Source organism: Elephas maximus, chromosome 4, assembly GCF_024166365.1.
Source record: "Elephas maximus indicus isolate mEleMax1 chromosome 4, mEleMax1 primary haplotype, whole genome shotgun sequence".
Lineage (NCBI taxonomy): Eukaryota > Metazoa > Chordata > Mammalia > Proboscidea > Elephantidae > Elephas > Elephas maximus.
This window is the reverse complement of record NC_064822.1, coordinates 111,978,249-112,001,104: the sequence shown is the minus strand read 5'-3', so window position 1 is coordinate 112,001,104 and position 22,856 is coordinate 111,978,249. Positions and strand designations below refer to the sequence as shown.

At 36.2% G+C, this 22,856-nt stretch overlaps 1 protein-coding gene across 1 annotated transcript; it reads right to left on the bottom strand.

The window, feature by feature from the left end:
• Positions 1–7,954: 7,954 nt before the first annotated feature.
• On the bottom strand, positions 7,955–8,893 carry LOC126075550 (olfactory receptor 6C1-like). The gene has a single exon (XM_049883393.1). It carries the CDS (start codon positions 8,891–8,893, stop codon positions 7,955–7,957), a length of 939 nt encoding a protein of 312 aa, XP_049739350.1.
• Positions 8,894–22,856: the final 13,963 nt, after the last annotated feature.

Sequence of the window (22,856 nt, the reverse complement as noted above, 5' to 3'; positions counted from 1 at the left end):
AAAAATGATTTTCTTCCTATGAAAATTATGCTCCCTTATTTTTGTTTTTTGTATTCCAAACAATGACTGTTTTCATGTTTTCTTTCTTAAACTCATTAACAAGAATACATATAGCAATGTTTTTTCTTTTGCTTACCAGGCATAGTCTCAACAGTCAACTTATGTTCTCTCATTTGTGCCAATCACACAAAAGGCAACTAAATAAATGAGGTAATTATTAGTATTATACAGATTATGATTGAGACAGAAGGAATTAAACTTCTTGTCTGCGTCATATACGTATTTGTGAGCAATGTAGTGTTTACTGAATTTTTCTCAGAAGAAGAGGAATGAGTTTATTTAACACAAAGAACTTAACTGCACTTGCAAAATCCACATTAGGCATGTTTCTTCTTATAATAACTTTTCTCAGACACCCAGACACTGAATCAATTGTCTCTCTTTTTCCTTCAATCATTTCCTCACTCTATTTCTACTCTTCTTTCTTTATTACTAGTTCTTATCACCTTTCTAGAGTCCCTGGATTTTGCAAATGGTTAACTCATTTGCTAGCTAAAAGATAGGAGGTTTAAGTCTACCCAGAGGCACCTTGGAAGAAAGGTCTGGAGACCTACTGCTAGAACAAATGAGCCATCAAAATCCCTATGGAGCACAGTTCAACTCTGACACACATGGGGTCACCATGAGTCAAAGTCAACTTGATGACAACTGCTTTTAATCACTTCTCTAACTTTTCACCAGGTCTCCTAATATTTCATTTTTAATTTAAGCTGATTTGTCTTTTTTTTTTTTTGATAACATTTTACTATGTTTTCAGTGAAGGTGCACACAGCAGTTTAGGTTCCCATTCAACAATTTCTCCACAAGTTGTTCAGTGACCTGGATTACATTCTTCACAATGCCTGAACATTCTCATTAATTCCTTTCTGGTAATTCCATTTCCATTAATCTAGTTTCCCTACCCCCTTACACTCTCACCTTTGTTTCAATGTAATTGTTGGCTGTTTGGTCTCTTATAGGTAATTTTTTTTTTTTGAAACTTTGTCTCTATGAATTTATTTATTTAATTATCCTTTAGATGAAGGTTTATAGAACAAACTAGTTTCTCATTAAAGAATTAGTACACATATTGTTTTTTGACATTGGTTATCAATACCATGACATGTTAACACTCTCCTTTCTCTACCTTGGTTTCCCTATTACCAGCTTTCCTGTCCCCACCTGCCTTCTAGCACTTGCCCCTGGGCTGGGCTTCTTCAGTCTTGTTTTGTTTTACGGGCCTGTCCAATGTTTGGCTCAAAGGTGAACCTCAGGAGTGACTTTATCACCTAGCTGAAAGTATGTCCAGGGGCTGTACTCTTAGGGATTGTCCACTTTCTGTCATGTCAGCAAGTCTGGTGTTTATTTTTGAGTTAGAATTTTGTTCTACATTTTTCTCCAGCTCTGTCTGGGGCCCTCTATTATAATCCCTGTCAAAGCATTCAATGGTGATAGCCAGGCACCATGTTGTTGTACCGAACATGGTCTGTTAGTTCAGGTAGTTACCGCATCTCTAGAAATTTGTCCTTTTCCTCTAGTTTTTCAAATTTGTTGGATTATAGTTTTTCTTAATATTCTGTTATCCTTTTCGTTTCAGTTGGGTCTGTTGTAATGTTCCCCATTTCATTCCTTATTTGTGTCCTCATGTTTTTCTTTTGTCAGTTTGGCCAGAGTTTGTCAATTTTATTGATGCTTTCAAAGAACCAACTTTTGCTTTTGTTGATTATTCTATTGTTTTCCTATTCTCTATTTCCTTTTTTTTTCTGCTCTGATCTTTATTATATCCTTTCTTCTGGTGCCTCTGGGCTTCTTTTGTTGTTCTCTTTCTATTTGTTCAAGTTGTGTAGGTAATGTTTTGATTTTGTCACTTTCTTCTTTTTTGACGTGTGCCTCTAGTGCTATAAATTGATCTCTGAGCACTGCCTTTGCTGTGTCCCAGGCATTTTGGTATGATGTGTTTTCATTCTCATTTGATTCTAGGAATGTTTTTTATTCCATCTCTGATTTCTTTTATTACCCAGTGGTTTTAAGCAGGGTGTTATTCAGCTTCCATGTTATTTTTTTTTCTTGCATTTCCTGTTGTTAATCTCTACTTTGATGGTGTTGTGGTCAGAAAAGATACTTTGTATTATCTGAATGTTTTTTATTTTGTTGGGGGTTGCTCTGTGGCCTAAGATGTTGTCTATTCTGGAGAATGTTCTATGTGCACTGGAAAGAACGTGTACTTTGCAGCCGTTGGGTGGAATGTTCAATATAGTCTGTGAGGTCAAGTTGGCAGATTGTGCCTTTTAGCTCTTCTGTATCTTTGTTGAGTTTCTTTCTAGATGTTCTGTCCTTTACCGAGAGTGGTGTGTTGAAGTCTCCTACTATTATTTTGGAACTGTTGATTTCTCTTTTCAGTGCTATTAGAGTTTGTTTGGTGTATTTTGGAGCCCTGTCATTGTGTGCATAGATGTTTATTATGTTTAAGTCTTCATGGTGGATTGTCCCTTTAATCATTAAATAGTGCCCTTCTTTGTCTTTCATGGTGGATTTTGTTTTAAAGTCTATTTTATCTGTTTTTTCTTGTTTGTTATTTTATCTGAGACTGGTATTGCGACTCGTGGTATTTTTTGGTAGTTATTTCCTTGATGTAGTTTTTCCATCCTTTGAATTTTAATAAATTTTTGCCTTTGTTTCTAAGATGTGTCTCTCGTAGACAGCATATTGATGGAACCTGTTTTTTAATCCATCCTGTCATGCTCTGTCTCCTTACAGGTGTGTTTAGACCATTTACAGTCAATGTAATTAATGATAGGTATGAGTTTATTGCTGTCATTTTGTACCGCTGTTTTTTGTGGTGCTGACATCGTCTTTGTTCCTCTTACTCTCCTGAGCTGAATTCCTTTTGTTTGTGGATTTCTTATTCTTTTGTTTTTGTAGTTTTTTTTTTTTTTGAGACTTTATTTTTTTTTTCTTTATTTTGAGGAGTGGGTTTGTTAACTTCCTTGAAATTTACCCTTGTCTTCCTAGGTTTGAAGCATTCCATTATTACTTGGTTTTGCCTTGTCTTCCTCTCCATTAGAAAGTTCTATACCTACACAGCTTATTCCCTCTTTTCTTGTTCTGATGTTGTTGTCATTTGCAGATTAACCTCTCTGATTCCTTGCTGTAATTATTTTGGTTTTGGATAGTCCTGGAGAGTTCATTTCCTAGGTTGGTATCTTGTTGGTACAACCTTGTTTCCTAGATTCAGGTGGTGGTCTGATGTTGTTTTACTCAGACCAAAGGAGTCCTTTTAATCATTCTTGTAAGTTTGGTTTGGTTTTCACACATTCTCTTAATTTCTGTTTATCCGTAAATGTCTTAAATTCATCATCCTATTTGAATGAGAGTTTTGCAGGATATATTATTCTTGGTTGGCATTTTTTTTTTTTTTTTTCTCTCAAGGTTTTATATATGTCATCCATTGCCTTCTTGCCTCCATGGTTTCTGCTGAATAATCAGAACTTAGTCTTATTGCTTCTCCTCTGTATGTGACTTTTTGTTTTTCTCAAGCTGCTCTCAGGATTTTTTTTTTTTTTTTTTGTCTTTGATTTTAGCAAGTGTGATTAAGACATGCCTTGTTGATTTTTTTGGGGGGTCTATCCTATACAGGGTTCATTGAGCTTCTTGGATGGCCAGACTTTCATCTTTCATGATATTACAGAAGTTTTCTGTCAGCAATTCTTCAATGATCCTCTCTGTGTTTTCCATTTTCTCCCCCGTTCTGTAACTCTGATCACTTGCAAATTTTTGCTTTTAATTGTATTCCACATAATTCTCAGGGTTTCTTCATTTTTCTTCAGTCTTTTTTTTCTGATTTTTCCTCAAAGTTTTATCCACACATTTGTCCTCAATTTTGCTGATCTTGTCTTCCACCATTTCAAACCTGCTCCTCATCCCTTCTATGACACTGTCCATTTCTGAAATTTGTTTATCTTTTGGATTTCTAATTGCTGTTTTTGTTGTGAATTTATTTTGACATTTTGTTCCTGTGTTATTATCTCAAATTCTTCCATTTTTTGTCTGTATTTTCCATGAACTTGTCTGCCTATTTCATGAATCTGTCTATTTTTTTCTAATTTTGGTCTGCTTTTTGCTTGAGGTCTTGGATAGCTCTGAATATTAGGTTTGAATTTCCTTTCAGGTAGTTCTGGAGCCTTTTCTTCTACTGGAAAGTCATCTGGTGTTTTATTTTGGATGCCTACTGGAACCACCCTGTCCTTTTTTTTAATGTTTTGATATTGTCTATTGTCTTTGGGACCTTCAGTAGTAATTTTCTTGGTTAGTTGATTGTTGATCTCTTTGTTTTGTCTTGTTTTTTATTTTATTTGGTTATTTCTGAGCAGACAGGGTGTGTATTCTTTGTTGTTTACTCATCTGTGGTCATGATACTTTTCATGGCATGTCCAAAGGGCGGGGCCAGTTGCTCAGCTTTCATGCAGCAGGGTAGGTCCAGCTGAACGGGAGGGGCTGGGTTGGGTTGTTTGTGGCACCTACTAGGGCTGACAGGGTGAGGTGGGAATCAGTGCTGGGCAGGTTCCAGTAGGCCATGCCTGTGCTGCTCAGAGGTGTGATGTTCAGCATACAGTGCAGCAGTGTAGGTAGGCAGGAAGGAGGGGGAAGGTTGTGATGTGTGTAACTAATATGGGTATGGGAAAGAGGAGAGAGAGGAGAGAGAAATAGGAGCTTAAAACAAATGAAAAAAGAATGTTATGGGAGCTTGCCATTGGAGTGGAGAGATGAGGAACTGAGAAATGGTGAAAACCAAAAAAGAAAAAAAATAATAACTGGATAAAAACTTGGAAAAAAAAAAAGAAAGAAAAGTAAAGCCCCTAGGGGTCCCACCAGTGCAGCTGTGAACACTGGGGAAGTGGCTCCCAGTCTGTGCAGTATAGCCTGTTCCCCGTATAGCCTGTCCAGAGGGGTTATAATAGTCACACAGCACCAGATGTTCAGGAGATGGAAATGAAGGTAAGTACAGAAAGATGAGAACTGAGAAATGAAGAAAGACAGAAAGGAAAAAGAGAAAGAAAGAAAAGAGAAATTCCCGAGGGATCCCACTGATGTGGCTGTGCAGACGGTGGAAGTGGCTCGTAAGCCATGCATTGCAGCCCAACTGCCAAGCCATGAAAAAACTATGAAAATAAACAAACAAAATGAAACGAAAGAAAGAAACAAACAAACAAACCAGGAATCTCACCAATGTGGTGTCATGGGCCAAGGAAGTGGTTCCCCAGTCAAGCAGTGGTTCACAGCATTTCAAGAGAAAGTAAAGATGGTACATGGAGCCAGGTGTTTGAGAGAAAGAAGGGGGAGGTGGTGGGAGGCATGGAAGAAACCTATAGAAACGGAAAAAAAGCAACACCAAGTACAGAAAAATGGCACTCAGGGAGCCGGCCAGTGGGTGGAGTCAATCCAAGCAGCCTGGGCCAAAGCAGTTTCCTCCCGGCCAAGAGACTGTCACCAGCAGGAAGCAGCAAAAGCCAAGGTGGGGGGAAGAAGGGTGAGGGTTAGGAAAGCATATATCGCTGGTTACCAGGTGCTCTGACTCCTGCTGGGAAATTCATGAAGCTGCTTTTCTGTACTCCCTGTCTGTCAATCTCCAATGTGGGTGAGGTAAATTCAAGCAGGATGGATGCTGCACTTCCTGGGTGGCCGAGCCATGCTGCCAGTTAGGAAGCATGGAGGTAGAGCAGTGGAAAGAGCGTGGGGGTGGAAAAGTAAGTATTGCAGGTTACCAGATGCTCTATTTCCTGCTGGGGGCTCCAAGAAGCTGCTTTCCAGTGCTCCCTGTCTGCTGATCTCCAACAGAAGTCCAAGATGATGAATCTGTGCTGTGTTAGCTGACAGGGGACCTCTGCATTTATCTCTCCTCACTCTCTGTTCTCAGTTTCTTATTCCATTTGGTGCTTGGCTGAGTTCTTTATCTCTTCATTTGACACTTCAGGTACCAGGATTGATGTTTGTCTCTGTTTTTTTTTTTTTAATAATTTTTATTGTGCTTTAAGTGATAGTTTAAAAATCAAGTCAGTCTCTCACACAAAAACCCATATATACCTTGCTAAACACTCCCAATTACTCTCCCCCTAATGAGATAGCCTGCTCTCTCCCTCCATTCTCTCTTTTTGTGTCCTTTTCGCCAGCTTCTAACCCCCTCCACCCTCTCATCTCCCCTCCAGGCAAGAGATGCCAACATAGTCCCAAGTGTCCACCTGATCCAAGAAGCTCACTCCTCACCAGCATCCCTCTCCAACCCATTGTCCAGTCCAATCCATGTCTGAAGAGTTGGCTTCGGGAATGGTTCCTGTCCTGGGGCAACAAAAGGTCTGGGGGCCATGACCACCAGGGTCCTTCCAGCCTCAGTCAGACCATTAAGTCTGGTCTTATGAGAATTTGGGGTCTGCATCCCACTGCTCTCCTGCTCCCTCTCTGTTTTATTTAGTTTTCGGTTCTTTGCTGTGTTGGGATGGCATGATGCTTCTGTCTGTGGCACCATGTTGGCCAGAAGTCTAAGCTGATTTATCTTGTACATTCTCATCTACAACCTAGCAGGACACCTGTTTTATAATAATGTATTCAATTACACCCAAGTTTTTCTGAGGATGATGAATGTCTATGACTTAAGCCAATAAAATACAGTTTAGCTACCTGGTTTCATTCTTCTTTGAAAGTGTAGAGAGATCTTCAATTACAAATGTTTTTCTGTAATATGTACAAACTTCAAAAATAAAATGGTTAAAGGTCCAAATATTTTAAGATTTTCTTATGAAAACTTGAAATGACATCTTTCTACTGAATAGTTTCAGTGTATACCCATTGCGGTCGAGTCAAATCTGACTCATAGCGACTCTATAGGACAGAGTAGAAATTCTTCATAGGGTTTCCAATGAGTGCCTGGTGTATTTGAACTGCTGACCTTTTGGTTACCAGCCACAGCTCTTAACCACTATGCTGCCAGGGTTTCCATCTCAGTTTATGTTACTAATAAATTCCAGTGATATTTTATCATCCTTTATAGATAATTCCCCCAGCAAGATGTCTGGTTTTTCCTGAGTTCCATCCATATAATTGAGTTGTTATTCTGTAAATGGAATTACCACTGATTCACAGAAAATGTAGTCATATCAGACCTCTAGTTATATGTATGTATTTATTCAGACTCTTTCTAAAGAATGGAATTGTATACATGGTAATTATGATGTTCTAAACAAGGGAGCCATTTGACAGTTTTCCCTAAGCAAGTATGTATTAATATTTTGTACACTGATAAACCACATGGCCCAGACATTTTTAAACTAGGTAATGAAAAAAAAAATTTTTTATTTCTTTAGCAAATATAACTGCATTATACCTTTAGTGATACTGTTAATCACTTAGTTACTAATGGGATACAATTTTGAAAATATTATATCTGAAACATTCTAATAAGACTGTCATCAAATTATGTTTATCTTTTTATACTCAATTAGAAATAATATCAGACATGATTTGTGATCTCCTGTAATTCTAGCAATAGTATCTTCCTGGAGAAATCTTAAAATGCAAAATTCTCATTCTATCTTTTTTTTTTTTTTTTTGAGATTTATTGTAAAAGAACTTGAAATTTTACAAAAGCATTTACAAAAAGAAAAGAATAGTCTCATTCTTGTGAAATAGAAGCACCAGCCAGGAAAAGTGCAGGAGAGAAGAACTGAAATTTGAATGAGCAAATATATATAGTATCTATGTATGTATATCTTCAAACAACCTTGTTAACCTTTGGTCATAAAAGTGTAAGCAAGGAAAAATAAGTCTAGGGAAAGCATGTGGATTTTAATTGTCTTTTGAGAAGCACTTTCTTATTTAATTTCTCTTCGTTATGCTTCTAATTTATGACAGCATCTTTATTTTTTCATTTGCTTGAGAAAAATTCAATCTTCCTCAACAGGTCCATGAAAGCTTGCTTGACCTGCTCATTTCTAAGGCTGTAAATAAATGGGTTCAGCATTGGAGCTACTGAGGTGTTTAGTACAGCTACTCCCTTGCTCAAAGACACTCTGTCTTTTGCTGACGGATTAATATACCTGAAAATGCAGCTGCCATAAGAGATGGAGATGACAATCATGTGGGATGAACATGTGGAAAAGGCCTTTGTCCTCTGGCTAGTAGAAGGAATGCTCAAAATTGTTCGGATGATATATATGTAAGACAGAATTATTAACGCCAAAGTGAACATTAGAGTAAACACAGCACAGGAAAACCCAGTTAACTCTAGGAATTTTGTGTCTGAACAAGAAAGGTGTAATAAGGCAAAATAACCACAGGTGAAATGATTGATAACATTGGATTTACAGTAACCCAGCTGTATGACTAGCATGAGTGCAGGGAATACAATTAAGAATGAAGCCAGCCAAGAGAAGAAGACAAGCAGTGTGCAGACTCTACCATTCATGATGGTTGTGTAATGCAGGGGTTTACAGATGGCCACATAACAGTCATAGGACATGGCAGCTAGAAGGTAAAATTCAGTCACTCCCAGGAGAATGTAGAAAAATAACTGAGCCATACAATCGTCAAAGGAAATGCTTTTATCACCTGTAATAATGGTGCCCAGGAACCTGGGTATACTGACAGTTGTGAATGAAACTTCTAATAAGGAGAAATTCCTGAGGAAGAAATACATGGGGGTCTGGAGGTGGGAATCCAGCAGGGTGAGGCTGATAACGGTCAGGTTCCCAGTGATGCTGAGCATGTAGGTGATGAACAGAAAGACAAAAATCACAACCTGAAGCTTTGGGTCATCTGACAATCCCAAGAGGATAAACTTTGTTACTTCTGTGTAGTTTTTCATTTGTTTATTCTCTTGTGAAATCTGTAGGAAAAAAGCAAATACCTGAAGAAAAGGGAATTATCCATGGATGTTATTGAAATTTGTCTCTGAAAGTAAACATATTTTTGCCATACTATTTTATTTTAGGGGAATTTTAAAACATATTTTAAATTAAGTTTTTAACCATATGTATTTTACATAGAATATTTATTCACCAAATTCCTATTTTACAGATTAAAGACTGAGGCTTAAAGGATTTTTAAAATTCTTCCCCAAATCACACATGCTGAATGGATAAAACAGAGATTTGAAGCTAGGTCTTTCTAAATTTTAAAAATAATAGCATAGAAATACTGCCTGCTGACTTTTAAAGATACTTGCATGAAAGTTTTCCTTCTCATTAGAAACTCCTTATCATTTTTCCAAATGCAATCAGTGTGTCCCATTTTCTAATTTCTGTCACCCTTAGTATTCTTTACAGGTATAATGGAGCCCTGGCAGCACAGTGATATACAAACGCCAAATGTATCAATAAAAGGGCTGCTTAAATGGAGACTTCTCCAAAATTTGAAAGTTATTGTAGATTAAATCTCTAATAATGTGACAGATTTCCTAGTTTCCTTTCCGGCTCACAGTTACCTTTCCCAACCTCCCACTCCTCATCTGAAGGTCATCATTATCACGCCCATCCTCAGATATTATAGAGATGTGACAGAGTAGAAATTCAGAACAGAGCACCTCCATGGGCTAAAGAAACCAAATTTTATGAACATCTAAAATAAAATATCTTCCACAAAACATTTTTTCTTCAAAATTCATTTTTTTTTAATTTCTTCACTATTCTCTCTCTACTTACATACATTCTGCTTTTCAACACTGTTATGTTTTTTCTTTTCTCTATATCAGCATTCATTTTTCATCGTAAGTCCTATTTTTTCAGTGCCTGGAAGGAATGCATGAACTAATATATGAAAGCCCTTTACTTCCCTTCCTAAATAAGGATAATAGTACATTTTAAACTGAAACTAAAAGTTTCCTTTATAAATAATTTATTCTGTGCATTCTCATTAATTAGTAAAGTTTTATTTTATTGCGTGACAGAAGTTTCTGCAATAAAATGAATTCACAATGTAGATTTAGGTTTCCTTATTCCATGGTGCATAATACCTCATAATACTGCAAAATCTTTCTTTTCTGTTTTTGTTTTCACTTCTCTGCCTGATATCTCTTTTCACTCACTTTGCTGTTCAGCAAAACAGAATTCTTGATTTGCTGAAAATTCCAGGTGAAATGAATGGTGGCCAGTGCTATTGGGAAAACATGTGAAAGTCACAAGAAAATAAGTATTTCCTTTTGTTATTCCTCAGGGACAACAGAAAACAGGCTTAAGGATGCATAGAAGAGGAACAGACATCACAGGGAGGGGAAGGCAAAGTTATATATGCTGTAAACATACTATGGCAATTTAAGTATAAGATAGATTTGCAAACATAAAAGTCATTGGCAATGGATATTGGTGATGGTTACACAACAGGATGGATATAATCGGTTTCATCAAACTGTACAAGGGAAAAATATGGAATTGGCAAATTTTCTGTTATCTACATTTTTATTAAAATTAAAAAAAAGTTATTGTTCTCAGTTAACAATCCTCTATATTTAACAGCTACATATGACTCACGATTTTCCCTAGTTACTTCTAACCGATTATTCAAAAACCAAACCTCTTGCCAATGGGTTGACGGTGACAATATAGAGAAGAGTAGAATGCCCCATAGGGTTTCCTATGCTGTAGTCTTTCCGGGAGCATATCTCCAGGTCTTTTCTTCCTCTGAGCAACTGATGAGTTTGAAGAGCTGACATTTCTGTTCAAAAACCAAGTGTTTTGACCATTGTGCCACCAGGGTTCCCTATGTAACTCATGATAACAACTTCATATTCCCTTCTGTCATTTTGTTTTAATGAACTCTTACCTACCTTGGAAGTCTCCTTATTGAGTCAGGCTTGTGGGTCATTGAAAGTGAAAATTAACCAATTCAATGAACAAATACTACGTTAGGTGAAGTAACTGGAAATATTCTTCAGGATACTTCAAGACACTTCTCTTACTTCATAGTATATTTTAAAGATGGCCTTATTGAGAAATTACAACATTTCCCAAATTGTCCAGTTTAAAGAAGCAACTCTATTTAAAGGCCTACATCATAGAAATTGAGAGATTATTTTTCTTTATTCTGTTCTTGAATAAATTATATGTAGGACTCTTTTGAAGTTCCACAATGTAATTGGAAACCTAGCTTACTATCCCACATTTTCTATTTTACTGAATTCTCATTTCTGCAGTTAAAAGTCCTATGAAGTCTTATATCAAGTTACAGAAACAAGTATCCTCAAGGAAATTTGCACTGCCAACATTATCGCACAATTTTTCAATCCTGTCTCTCGTTTTTTCTCTTTTCTTTCTCTCTAGTCTTTTTGGTGTAGGCTTATATACTCAGTTAATTTGTCAGAGAAGAGACCTGAGCCTCACTTTAATTTTATATTGTTAGTTATAGTTTGATTTTATAACAATCTTTTTTTTTTTTTTTTTTCTGGCAGGGTTCATTTCATTCCTGTGTTCAGTGACATCTAATTGTTATATAAGAATTTCATTATGACTGAATGGAAAATGCCTCATAAGAACCAATTTAGATTATTTCTTTTTTCCAAAATGGTTACTCTAGAATGGTCCTAAGATAATCTTATAATTAGTTCAGAATTCTGCTTACCTGGAGTCTTTTGAAAAAAGTGACCTTGTTTTTTCCAAATAAAAATGGGTGAATTTTATTCCCAAAAGCCAGATCAAAGCACCAAGCAGTTGAAGCAATAGAAACAATGAAGAAAAACAATAACCATTCAAATCTCTGTTTCAAAAACTAGGTTTTCAAAGATTACTTCTATTTACTTTTTTAATTTTATTATATTTATATTTTATTCTCTCAGTTTATTATTCAGGTATCTATATTTAAAATAATTTTATTAAAAATGAATTCTTAGGAAAATTATGAAATCAGGAGTTACTATTAATCAATAATTTATAGATTTATTTGGGAAATTGACAGGCTTTGCATTCAAAGAGAATTGGATTAAAACCGTAACTCAGTAATATTAAAGTATTGTGGATTTGGACAAGTTATTTAATCTCTCTGAGCTGTATTTATCTTACCACATTAAAAATGAACCTAATATTTCATGGAAATATTGTAAGGATTAATTTAAATTAAAAAATTGATTTATACAATATTTTATACAGAGCATGTGCTCCTAGCCAGTGGCTACTGTTATCCTTATTATTCTTAAAAATTAAATTAATCCCCAAACTTGAGGTAGATAGGCCCAATATAAAATAATGATTACCATTTTTTCAGGGCACTCATTTCAGGGACAATGCTATGGCTTTATGTACTTTATACATAAGTTATATAACTCCATGATAAAGTTTGAAGAAACTAACGTGGAGAGAGGTTAAGTAACATAAACAAGTTAATAAGAAACAGAATTGAAATTCTAACCTGTCTTTGTCTAAAACCAAAACATGCACATTTGTTAAAATGAGAAAAACCAAACTCAAAGGCAATAATTTTCTTTAAATTAGTAATTAAATAATTACAGTAAACAAAAAATGTAAACATACTGTTTCACAATCCTTAATATATAGAAATAACATCACCAATTTATTCTATTCAACCTGAGAAAAAAGCTTGAGCTAAGAATTAATGAGTCATTGGTTAGAAAAGTGAAATTTTCATTGACTTCAACTTTCTGATCCTACCAGTGTCACATAAATTCATTGGGCTAGCTGGTTGAAATTACAAAATACATATTATATATATACTGGCAACTGTTTCAATTTTAGGCCCAGAAATCCAGAATTTCTAAATATAACCCTCTCCTAATACATTCGAAATTTTTAGTTCTATAGTGGATATCCTTGGACACATTTCCCATTGCAGCCATGGGGAACAAAACAGTAAAGAGAAGAAAGGTAAAGAGTTACTGTGAACCTTTATGGACATGGTTTCTGTATGGATTTTAATGTGTATAAACCAGTGTTTTATCCACCATGTCTTCCCCAGACTCATGGAAATTACTACAGTGAATTTCCAAGGAGTGGCTGGGAGATTCAAACTACCGATCCTTTGGTTAGGGGCCAAGATCTTAACCACTGTGCCACCAGAACTCTGATAAAGCACCCAAGCCTTTATTAAATGCACTGAAGTATGTACCAGTCAAATTTTCAATAAAAATTATCAAGCATTTTTTTCATGGAGCTGTTCAAATGCAGCTATCCTTTCAGATATGTACACTGAAACTTTATCATGACTCACAAATATTTTCTTTGGTTTAATTCTGAATTTAATTGGTTTAATGCCTTGGTCTAGCACTCACAATGTAATGGATACTGTGGTAATTACTTTGTACACAAAACAGCAGAATATAATAAACAAGAGTTTTGTTTATTGATATACTGTGAATTTTTTCTTTTGTATCATAAATCTCAAAGTTAATAAGAATGAATTTTGCAATAAAATATTTACATCTTTCAAACTCATACTTTTTCTTTGCTTCCTCAATCTCATTGGAGACCTTGTTCATACTAAAATCCAAGAACATTTAATAACAAATGTAAACCTTGTTGAATCTCTTTTTCTTTCAAATCAGCACACAGGTGGCTTTTTCAGAGATATTTTTCTGATTTCCCATTCAAATAAAAATGTATAATATCTGGGATCATCTTAAGAGTCTAGTAATTAAATTATTTACTTGGAATTAATATTAGTATTTTTTTTTCAAAAGATATTCTCATTCTCTCTTGAAGGCATCACAGTAGATTTATCTCTGCCTTTAATACAAAGAGAATATTTACTCTGGCATAAGGCCCTGGAGATTCTTGTGAAGATGAGAGTAATTGATATCTTCATCATAAACTTAAAAAAAATAAAATAACAGAGTTAATTGTGTCTTTATGGGATCTATCGGGAAATCATAAACATTAGTTTTAAAAAGGAGCCTAATTCCCACAGTGGGGGTTAAAAAGTTGTATTAACAACTTGAGGGGCCCCTGGGTGGGGAAAATGTTAATCTCTCGACAAGTAACAAAAAGGTTGACTGTTTAAACCCACCCAGAGACACGTTGGTAGATAGACCAGGCGATATGCTTTGAAAGGGTCATAGACTTGAAAACCCCATGGAGCAGTTCTATTCTGCCCACATGGGGCTGCCATGAGTTGGAACTGACTCGAGGGCAACAACAACAATTTACAACTTGAGATTTTTCAATGTATCTGAGCCAAGACTGATCCAAAGAGAAGAAAACTGGAGCTCTCCCATTTTCCATTTGAATAAGAGAATTAAGAAAGTACTGTTGGCCTCTGTCTAATGATAGCATTGTCTATGACCTCTAATTTTCTGAATCTTCATCAGTTAGCTCATAATACATGCATTTGAGGCCAAATATACTCTTTCTTACCCTCCTTACCCATGAAATATTTATTATATACTAATAAATAAATTTCATATAAAATTTTAAATGTTTTGTTGAAATATTTATTATATACTAATATGGTATCCAGGGAAAATCACATAACTGATATTCTGTAAGTTACCTAAATATAGAATTGAAATTACGTAAAATACCTTTAGAGAAAAAGTATCTGCAATTCATTCACATGTCCTCTAAATCATGAAAATGATCTCTTCTTGCATGCATTATTATGCAAAATACTAGAAAACTAAATTCTTCATATTTATTCTTTTCAAGAACACTAGAGTTTATATGTATTAAAATGACTGGAAAAAAAAACAACATCTTGAATTTGTAAGAGTAAAATATAGAAAAAATTTCTACAGAGACAAATGTTAGTAATTCATTAAAACCCGTTGCCATCGAGTTGATTCTGACTCATAGCAACCCTATAGGACAGAGTAGAACTGCCCCCTAGAGTTTCCAAGGAGCACCTGGTGAATTCAAACTGCCAACCTTTCCGTTAGCAGCCGTAGCTCTTAACCACTATGCTGCCCGGGTGAGATATATATATATATATGTTTCTCTTTGGGGAGGATTAATTATATTTTAGAAAATGTCTAAAGTTAAATACTTAACTAACAAGGATAATATTTCACTTTTTACTGATATCTTCTTCACACAATCTCTGAAAACAGCAGACAAAGCATACTCGTGTTTGATATGAAAACAATACTACTTTTATTGCTATGGAAAAGAAAATTTTTAGACAAAATAGGTCAGCCATGTACAATTGTGGAATTAATGAAGAAATAAATCAAAGAGTGTTGCATTTGTTTACGGTGGTGTTCCTGAAATGGCTGTAGGAAGAACAGGCCATTTTGAATATGCTGGATATGTAGCAGAGGAAGTTTTTATTTTAAAGATTATTGCATAAGCAATGAGCTATAGAGAGATTAAAATTCCAGAAAAAGGGAAACTTTCTGAAGTGACACAAATATCTTCAGGTGTTTTTCAAAGGGGTCAATTGCTGTTGCCGGAGATGAGAATTTGGGCTTGGCATCAGTGGAGGAGCGCTTCTCTGGTTCGGAAAAATCAACAGAATCATTGGCAGCCAAACAGAGTTGGAATGAAAAATGGAAAAATGTATGACCTCAAGTAAAAATTTAGCCCCCTTTTATTCCTAAAGACACCTGCCAAATTCTAAAGCTGGATGGCATTGAAGGCAAAGCAGTTAAGCATATCCAGTGGTCTCCTCCTCAAGCATCTAAAAGGTAGTCTTTACATTCTAAAAAGCCTACTCTCAATGATAAGAAAATACAAATCCTATCCCCCACCACAGGTTATTAATTGCACCTTTGGAGGGACACACAGCAGATATAGGAGTTTTCCATAGGTAGACTGTGTCTACCTAAATATAATCCAGCTTCAACTAAACACATTTCTACTTTTGATTAAGTTAATCAGCCTACCTCTATATCCATACTAGAAGCGTGTACAAGTTTTAAAAACAATTGCTAGCCTTCGACACAAAAAAAAACAAGCATAAAAAATATATGTTGCTGTTGCTAGGTTCCCTGGAGTCTATTCCGACTCATAGCAACCCAGTGTACAACAGAACACAACACTGCCTAGTCCTGTGCCATCCTCACAATTGTAATGCTTGAGCCCATAGTTGTAGCCACTATATCCATCCATCTCATTGAGGATCTCCCTCTTTTCACTGACCCTCTACTTTACCAAGCATGATGTCCTTCTCCAGGGACTGATCCCTCCTGATAAGATGGCCACAGTAAGTGAAATGTAATCTAGCCATTGCTTCTAAGGAGCATTCTGGTTGTACCTCTTCCAAAGCAGATTTGTTCCTTCTTTTGGCAGTCCATGGTATATTCAATACTCTTCACCAACACCACAATTCAGGGGTGTCAATTTTCTTTGACCTTCCTTATTCATTGTCCAGCTTTTGTATGCTAACGTGGCAATTGAAAACACTATGTTTTGGGTCAGGTGCACCTTAGTTCTCAAAGTGGTATCTTTGCTTTTTGACATTTTAAAGAGGTTTTTTGGAGCAAATTAAACCAATGCAATGTATCTTTTGATCCCTTGACTACTGTTTTCATGGATGTTGATTGTGGATCCAAGTAAAATGCAATCCCTGACAACTTCAATCTTTTCTCCTTTTATCATGAGGTTGCTTATTGGTCCAGTCATGAGGATTTTTGTTTCCTTTATGTTGAGGTGTAATCCATACTGAAGGCTGTGGTCTTTCATCTTCATCGGTAAGTGCTTCAAGTACTCTTCATATTCAGCAAGGAATATTGTTTCACCTGCATAACACAGGTGGTTAATGAGCCTTCCTGTAAACCTGATGCCACCTTCTTCTTCATATAGTCTGGCTTCTCGGATTATCTGCTGAACGTACAGATTTTATAGCTATAGTGAAAGGGTACAACCCTGACACACGCCTTTCCCGGCTTTAAACCATGCAGTATCTCCTTGTTCTGTTTGAGCGACTGCCTCTTGATCCATGTACAGTTTCCGCATGATCACAATTAAGTGTTCTGGAATTCTCATTCTTCACAATATTACCCATAATTTATTATGATACACACAGTCGAATGTCTTTGCATCGTCAATAAAACACAGGTAAACATCCGTCTAGTATTCTCTGCTTTCAGCCAGGATCCATCCAATGTCAGCAACAATATTCCTGGTTCCAATTCTCTTCTGAATCCGGCTTGAATTTCTGGCAGTCCCCTATCGATATACTGCTGCAGCCGCTTTTGAATGATCTTCAGCAATATTTTGCTTACATGTGATATATATGATATTGTTTGATAATTTCCACATTCAATGGGATCGCCTTTCTTGGAAGTATGCATAAATATAGATCTCTCTCAGGAGGTTAGCTAGGCAGCTGTTTTCCAAATTTCTTGGCAAGGACAAATGAGCACTTTCAGCACTGCATCTGTTTTTGAAACTTCTCAATTGGTATTCTGTCAGTTCCTGGACCCTTGTTTTTTTGCCAATGCCGTCAGTGCATCTTGGATTTCATTCTTCTGTACCATTGGTTCCTGATCATATCTTACCTCCTGAAATGGTTGAACATCAAGCAATTCTTTTCAGTATAGTGATTTTGTGTATTCCTTCCATCTTCTTTTGATGCTTCTTGATTCATTTAATATTTTCCTGGTAGAACCCTTCCATATTGCAACTCTAGGCTTGAAATTTTGGTCAGTTCTTTCAGCTAAGAAATGCCGAGTGTGTTCTTCCCTTTTGCTTTTCTAGCTCCAGGCCTTTGCACATGTCATTATAATACTTTACTTCGTCTTCTCGAGCCACCCTTTGAAATCTTCTGTTCAGCTGTTTTACTTAATTGTGTCTCCCTTTCGCTTTAGCCACTCCACGGTCAAGAACAAGTTTTAGTCTCTTCTGACATCCATTTTGATCTTTTCTTTCTTTCCTGTGTTTTTAATGACTTTTTGCTTTCTTCAGGTATTATGTCCTTGATGTTATTCCATAACTCATCTGTCTTCAGTCATTAGTGTCCAAGGCATAAAATCTGTTCTTGAGATGTTCTCTAAATTCAGGTGGGATATGCTGAGTGTCATATTTTGGCTATTGTGGACTTGTTCTAATTTTCTCCAGTTTCAAATTGAATTTGCATATGAGCAACTGATTGCCTTTTCCACAGTTGGCCCCTGGCCTTGTTCTGATTGATGATATTGAGCTTTTCCATTGTTTATTTCCACAGATGTAGTCAATTTGCTTGCTGTGTATTCCATTTGGAGAGGTCCAGAAGTATAGTCACCATTTATGTTGTTGAGAAAAGGTATTTGCAATGAAGAAGTCATTGGTCTTACCAAATCCTATCATGCTATCTCCAGCATCTTTTCTATCACCAAGGTCATATTTTCCAACTACCAATTCTTCTCCTTTGTTTCCAACTTTCTCATTCCAAACACAAGTAATTATCAATGCATCTTGATTGCATCTTTGATCAACTTCAAACTGAGGAAGTTGGTAAAAGATCTTCAAGTTCTTCATCTTTGGCCTTAGTGGTTGGTGTGTAAATATGAATAATGATTGTATTAACTAATCTTCCTTGTAGGCATATGGGTATTATCTTATAAATGAGGGTGTTGCACTTCAGGATAGATCTTGAAATGTTCTTTTTGATGATGAAAGCAATGCCATTCCTCTTCAAGTTGTCATTCCCAGCATGGTAGACCATATGATTGTCAGATTAAAATTGGCCAACATCAGCCCATTTTAGCTCACTAATGCCTAGGATATGAATGTTTATGCTTTCCACTTCTTTCTTTCTGATTTCCTAGATTCATACTTCTTACATCCACTTTTCAAAAGAGTTTACAGCTGTTTCTTCTCATTTTGAGTCGAGCCACATCAGCAAATGTAGGTCCTGAAAGCTTGGCTCCATCCATGTCATTAAAGTTGACTCTACTTGGTGCAGTGTTTAAGTTACATGACTGCTAACCAAAAGTTTGGCCGTTTGAATCCACCAGCCTCTCCTTGGAAACCCAATGGGGCAATTCTCTGTCTCAATTGACTCGATGGCAATGGATTTTTTTTTTTTTTTTCTACTTTGTGGAGGCAGCTGTTCTCCAGTCATATTTTGAGGGCAGTCCAAACTGAGAGGCTCATCTTCTGGCACTATATCACACAATGTTCTGCTGGTATTCGTAAGGATTTCACTGGCTAATTCTTGTCAGAAGTATTTGAATACCGGTGGCATAGCTTCCAGCATCACAGCAATATGCAAGCTTCCACAGTACTTCAAACTAGCAGACACATGAGGGATACCAATGTATAGGATTATAAAGCTAATAAAAGACAATAGAATTAAAACCAGAAGTGATCCAGACTGTATATCGGCAATGATGACCATAAGTTTATTATTATTATGTGCAAGAGAATGGAAAAATGGACAAAATAATTTTAAATATGTAGTTTGCAATAGCTATTTGAAATCTCTGTAAAGGAATCAATAAACATACTAGAATTAAACAATAAATTAGCAGAATTTAAGAACACCGTGAATTATTTTAAGAGCAACAGAAGACTGGATATGTAAAATGGAAGACAGATCAATAATAAATACTCAAGTGAAGCAGAGAAAGAAAAAAAAATGGGGCATAAGAGACACGTGATAAACAGTCAAAAAGTTCTAATATTTATGGGAATTGGCATCTCAGAGAGAGAGAGTAGAGCAAATATAGGACAGAAGCAATATTGAAAGCGATAACTTCCAAGAATTTTTCAAAATCCTAGTTATAGGCCACAGACTCAACAATGTCATTGAAATTCAAGAAGTAGAATTATAATGACACCCACTCTTGATGGTCTCTTCATTAAAGACTAAAGAAATTAAACACAGGCAAAATTATTACAAGTTCAAAACTCTCAACAATGAGGGTTTTTTTTTTTTTTTTTTTGGTTATTGTTTTGTTTTTGTTCTTTAATCTCCCCTGTCAGGAACTAAGTATACTTACTTGAAATTGCCAATGTCAAAGGGAAAATGAAACAGGTAACAGAGGGATGGTGTATAAATATCATATATGGTAGTCATTTGTGCTGTTCAACAATATTTCTATTCTTCTCTGTATCAATTAGAATGCAGAAAGGGAGACAGAAATATCACCTGAGTGAATTTCATGTAAGAAAGGTGTGATCCAGATTTATGAGTGTTGAAATAGAAAAAAAGAAAACACCAAGGTAACCAAGAGATAATAACTACTACCTCAGAGATGAGATTGTTTTAAAAAATAAGGAAGTGTGACCTACGTCATGAAGCATATTGATGGTTTTACCTTGGTCCATTGGATATCTACTCTGAGGGTAGAGTCCCAGAACTTAGGATCTTAGAGTAGGTACTACATTGAGCTTTTGCTCTTAGCTTTAAGGGTGTGATGCTGTATCGATGTTTTTCAGTCCTGTTACTGGAGAAGAAAAAAAATTAGTGTTCGTAACTCTGAGGAGGGACACTGCCTATTGCTGCTTACACAAGTGAGGAGCACAATGTGGTTTTTCAGGGAATGGTGAAATAACCCGAACCTTGGGGATAAATATTCTCTGTAAATAAAATGCCACCATGGTATCCTCATACAGACCCAGGTCAAAAATGGAAAACATACTTTCTTCTCACCCACTGCCTAATTATGCTATAGTGCCTCTTGTGAGTGCCTACCAGCAAACTGGAAGGCTGAAGAGACTGACTAATGTAATTTGAAAAGTACAATCCCCATCATAACAGAGCTAGGTAATAAAGAGTAGATTTGGAGCTGAAAGACAGTCAGTAAATAATAAGCATATTCTCTTTTCTGATATTTTATGATTTTATTTCCTTGTCTTCATGATTACAGTTATGTCTAGATGAGTACTTTGAGCAATGAAATATTAGCAGAAATGCTGGTCAATTATAAATGTGAGTAACTATAATCTTTATATTATTCATCACCTGATCTTCCTTCTGCCAGTTACTGGTTATATTTTACTTGGGCCACAGAAGGGGCAAGATGTGGAGCAGGCTCTTCATTCTTCATTTCATGTGTATTGGAGAAAAAAATAATTTTGTTTTTAACTTTTGAAATTTCAATGCTGTTTGATAATGAATACATCATAACCTGTCCTGAATAACATATCCATGATGGCCTTAGGAACTATTGCAGAAAACAACACAGTAGTAACTCTCCATGTTCTCCTTGCTCTGTTAGATTTTCCCAATCGTTTTCTACAAGAAATTTTGGTGTTGTTGACCTTTATAATTTAAACATCATTTTGCATGATTAAAGAGAAATTTTCACTGAACTCAGGAGGAATGAACATTAAAATAGCAAAAAAAAAAAAAAAATGCTGACACTGTGGCCTTCTCTTAGTTGAAGGTGATGAATTTGTTTTATACTGTCTGAAAGATGGTGGCTTTCGTAAAACAAGAGTATGTGGTTGTTTCTATAGCTGATTTTCATAGGATTTTATAAAAACCAACCAACCAACCCATGCTGTCCAGTCAATTCCAACTCATAGCAACCCTATAGAACAGAGTAGAACTGTCCCCTAGGGTTTCAAGACTGTTGTTTATATATATATGTGTGTGTATATATACATATATATATACATATATATAAAATTGTGCTTTAGGTGAAAGTTTACAGAGCAAATTAGTTTTGCATTAAACAATTAATACATATATTATTTTGTGATATTGGTTGCCTACTCCATGATGTATCAACATTCTCCCCTTCTCGACCTCAGGTTCCCCATTTCTATTTCTGCAGCTTTCCTATCCCCTCCTGCCTTCACTTCTTTGCTATTGGTTTGGGCTGGTGTGTCCCTTTAGTCTTGTTTTCATGGTTGTACTGCTTGTGTTATCGTTTGTTTTACAGTCCTGTCTAATCTTCGGTGGAAGAGCAAACTTCAGGAGTGATTTCAGGACTGAGTTAAAAGCATGTCCAAGGGCAATACTCTTGAGGTTTCTCCAGTCTCTGTCAGACAGGTAAGTCTGGTCTTTTTTTTTTTTTTCAAGTTTGAATCTTGTTCTATATATTTCTCCTGCTCTGTCCAGGGCCCTCTATTTTCATCACTGTCAGAGCAGTTGGTGGTGGTAACCAGGCACCATCTAGCTGTGATGGATTCAGTCTGGTGGAAGCTGTGGTAGTTGTGGTCCATTAGTCTGTTGGACTAACCTTTCCCTTGTGTCTTTGGTTTTCTTCATTCTCCCTTGCTCCAGACGGGGTGGAACCTGGAAGCATGTCTTAGATGGGTGCTTACCAGCTTTTAAGATCCCACACTGTATTCACCAAAGTAAGACGTAGGACATTTTCTTTATAAACTATGTTATGCCTATTGAGCGAGATGTCTCCCGAGACCAAGGTCCCTAGCTCTCAGCCCAGTAACTCAGTCCCTAAGGGAGAATGGATGTGTATATGAATCTTCAATGACTTTGCTTGATCGAGTAGTTCTCACTTCCCCAGTACTATGTACTGTCTTAGCCTTCACCAAAGTTACCACTTATCTACTATTTAGTGTTTTCCCCCCACACCGTTCCTCTCCCTTTTAACCACCAAAGATTGTTTGTTTCTGTTTGTAAAACTTTTCATGAGTTTTTATAACAGTGGTCTCATACAGTATTTATTTATTTATTTAATAACTTTTATTAAGCTTCAAGTGAACGTTTACAAATCCAATCAGTCTGTCACATATAAGTTTACATACATCTCACTCCCTACTCCCACTTGCTCTCCCCCTCTTGAGTCAGCCCTTTCAGTCTCTCCTTTCTTGACAATTTTGCCGACTTCCCTCTCTCTCTATCCTCCCATCCCCCCTCCAGACAAGAGTTGCCAACACAATCTCAAGTGTCCACCTGATATAATTAGCTCACTCTTCATCAGCGTCTCTCTCCCACCCGCTGACCAGTCCCTTTCATGTCTGATGAGTTGTCTTAGGGGATGGTTCCTGTCCTGT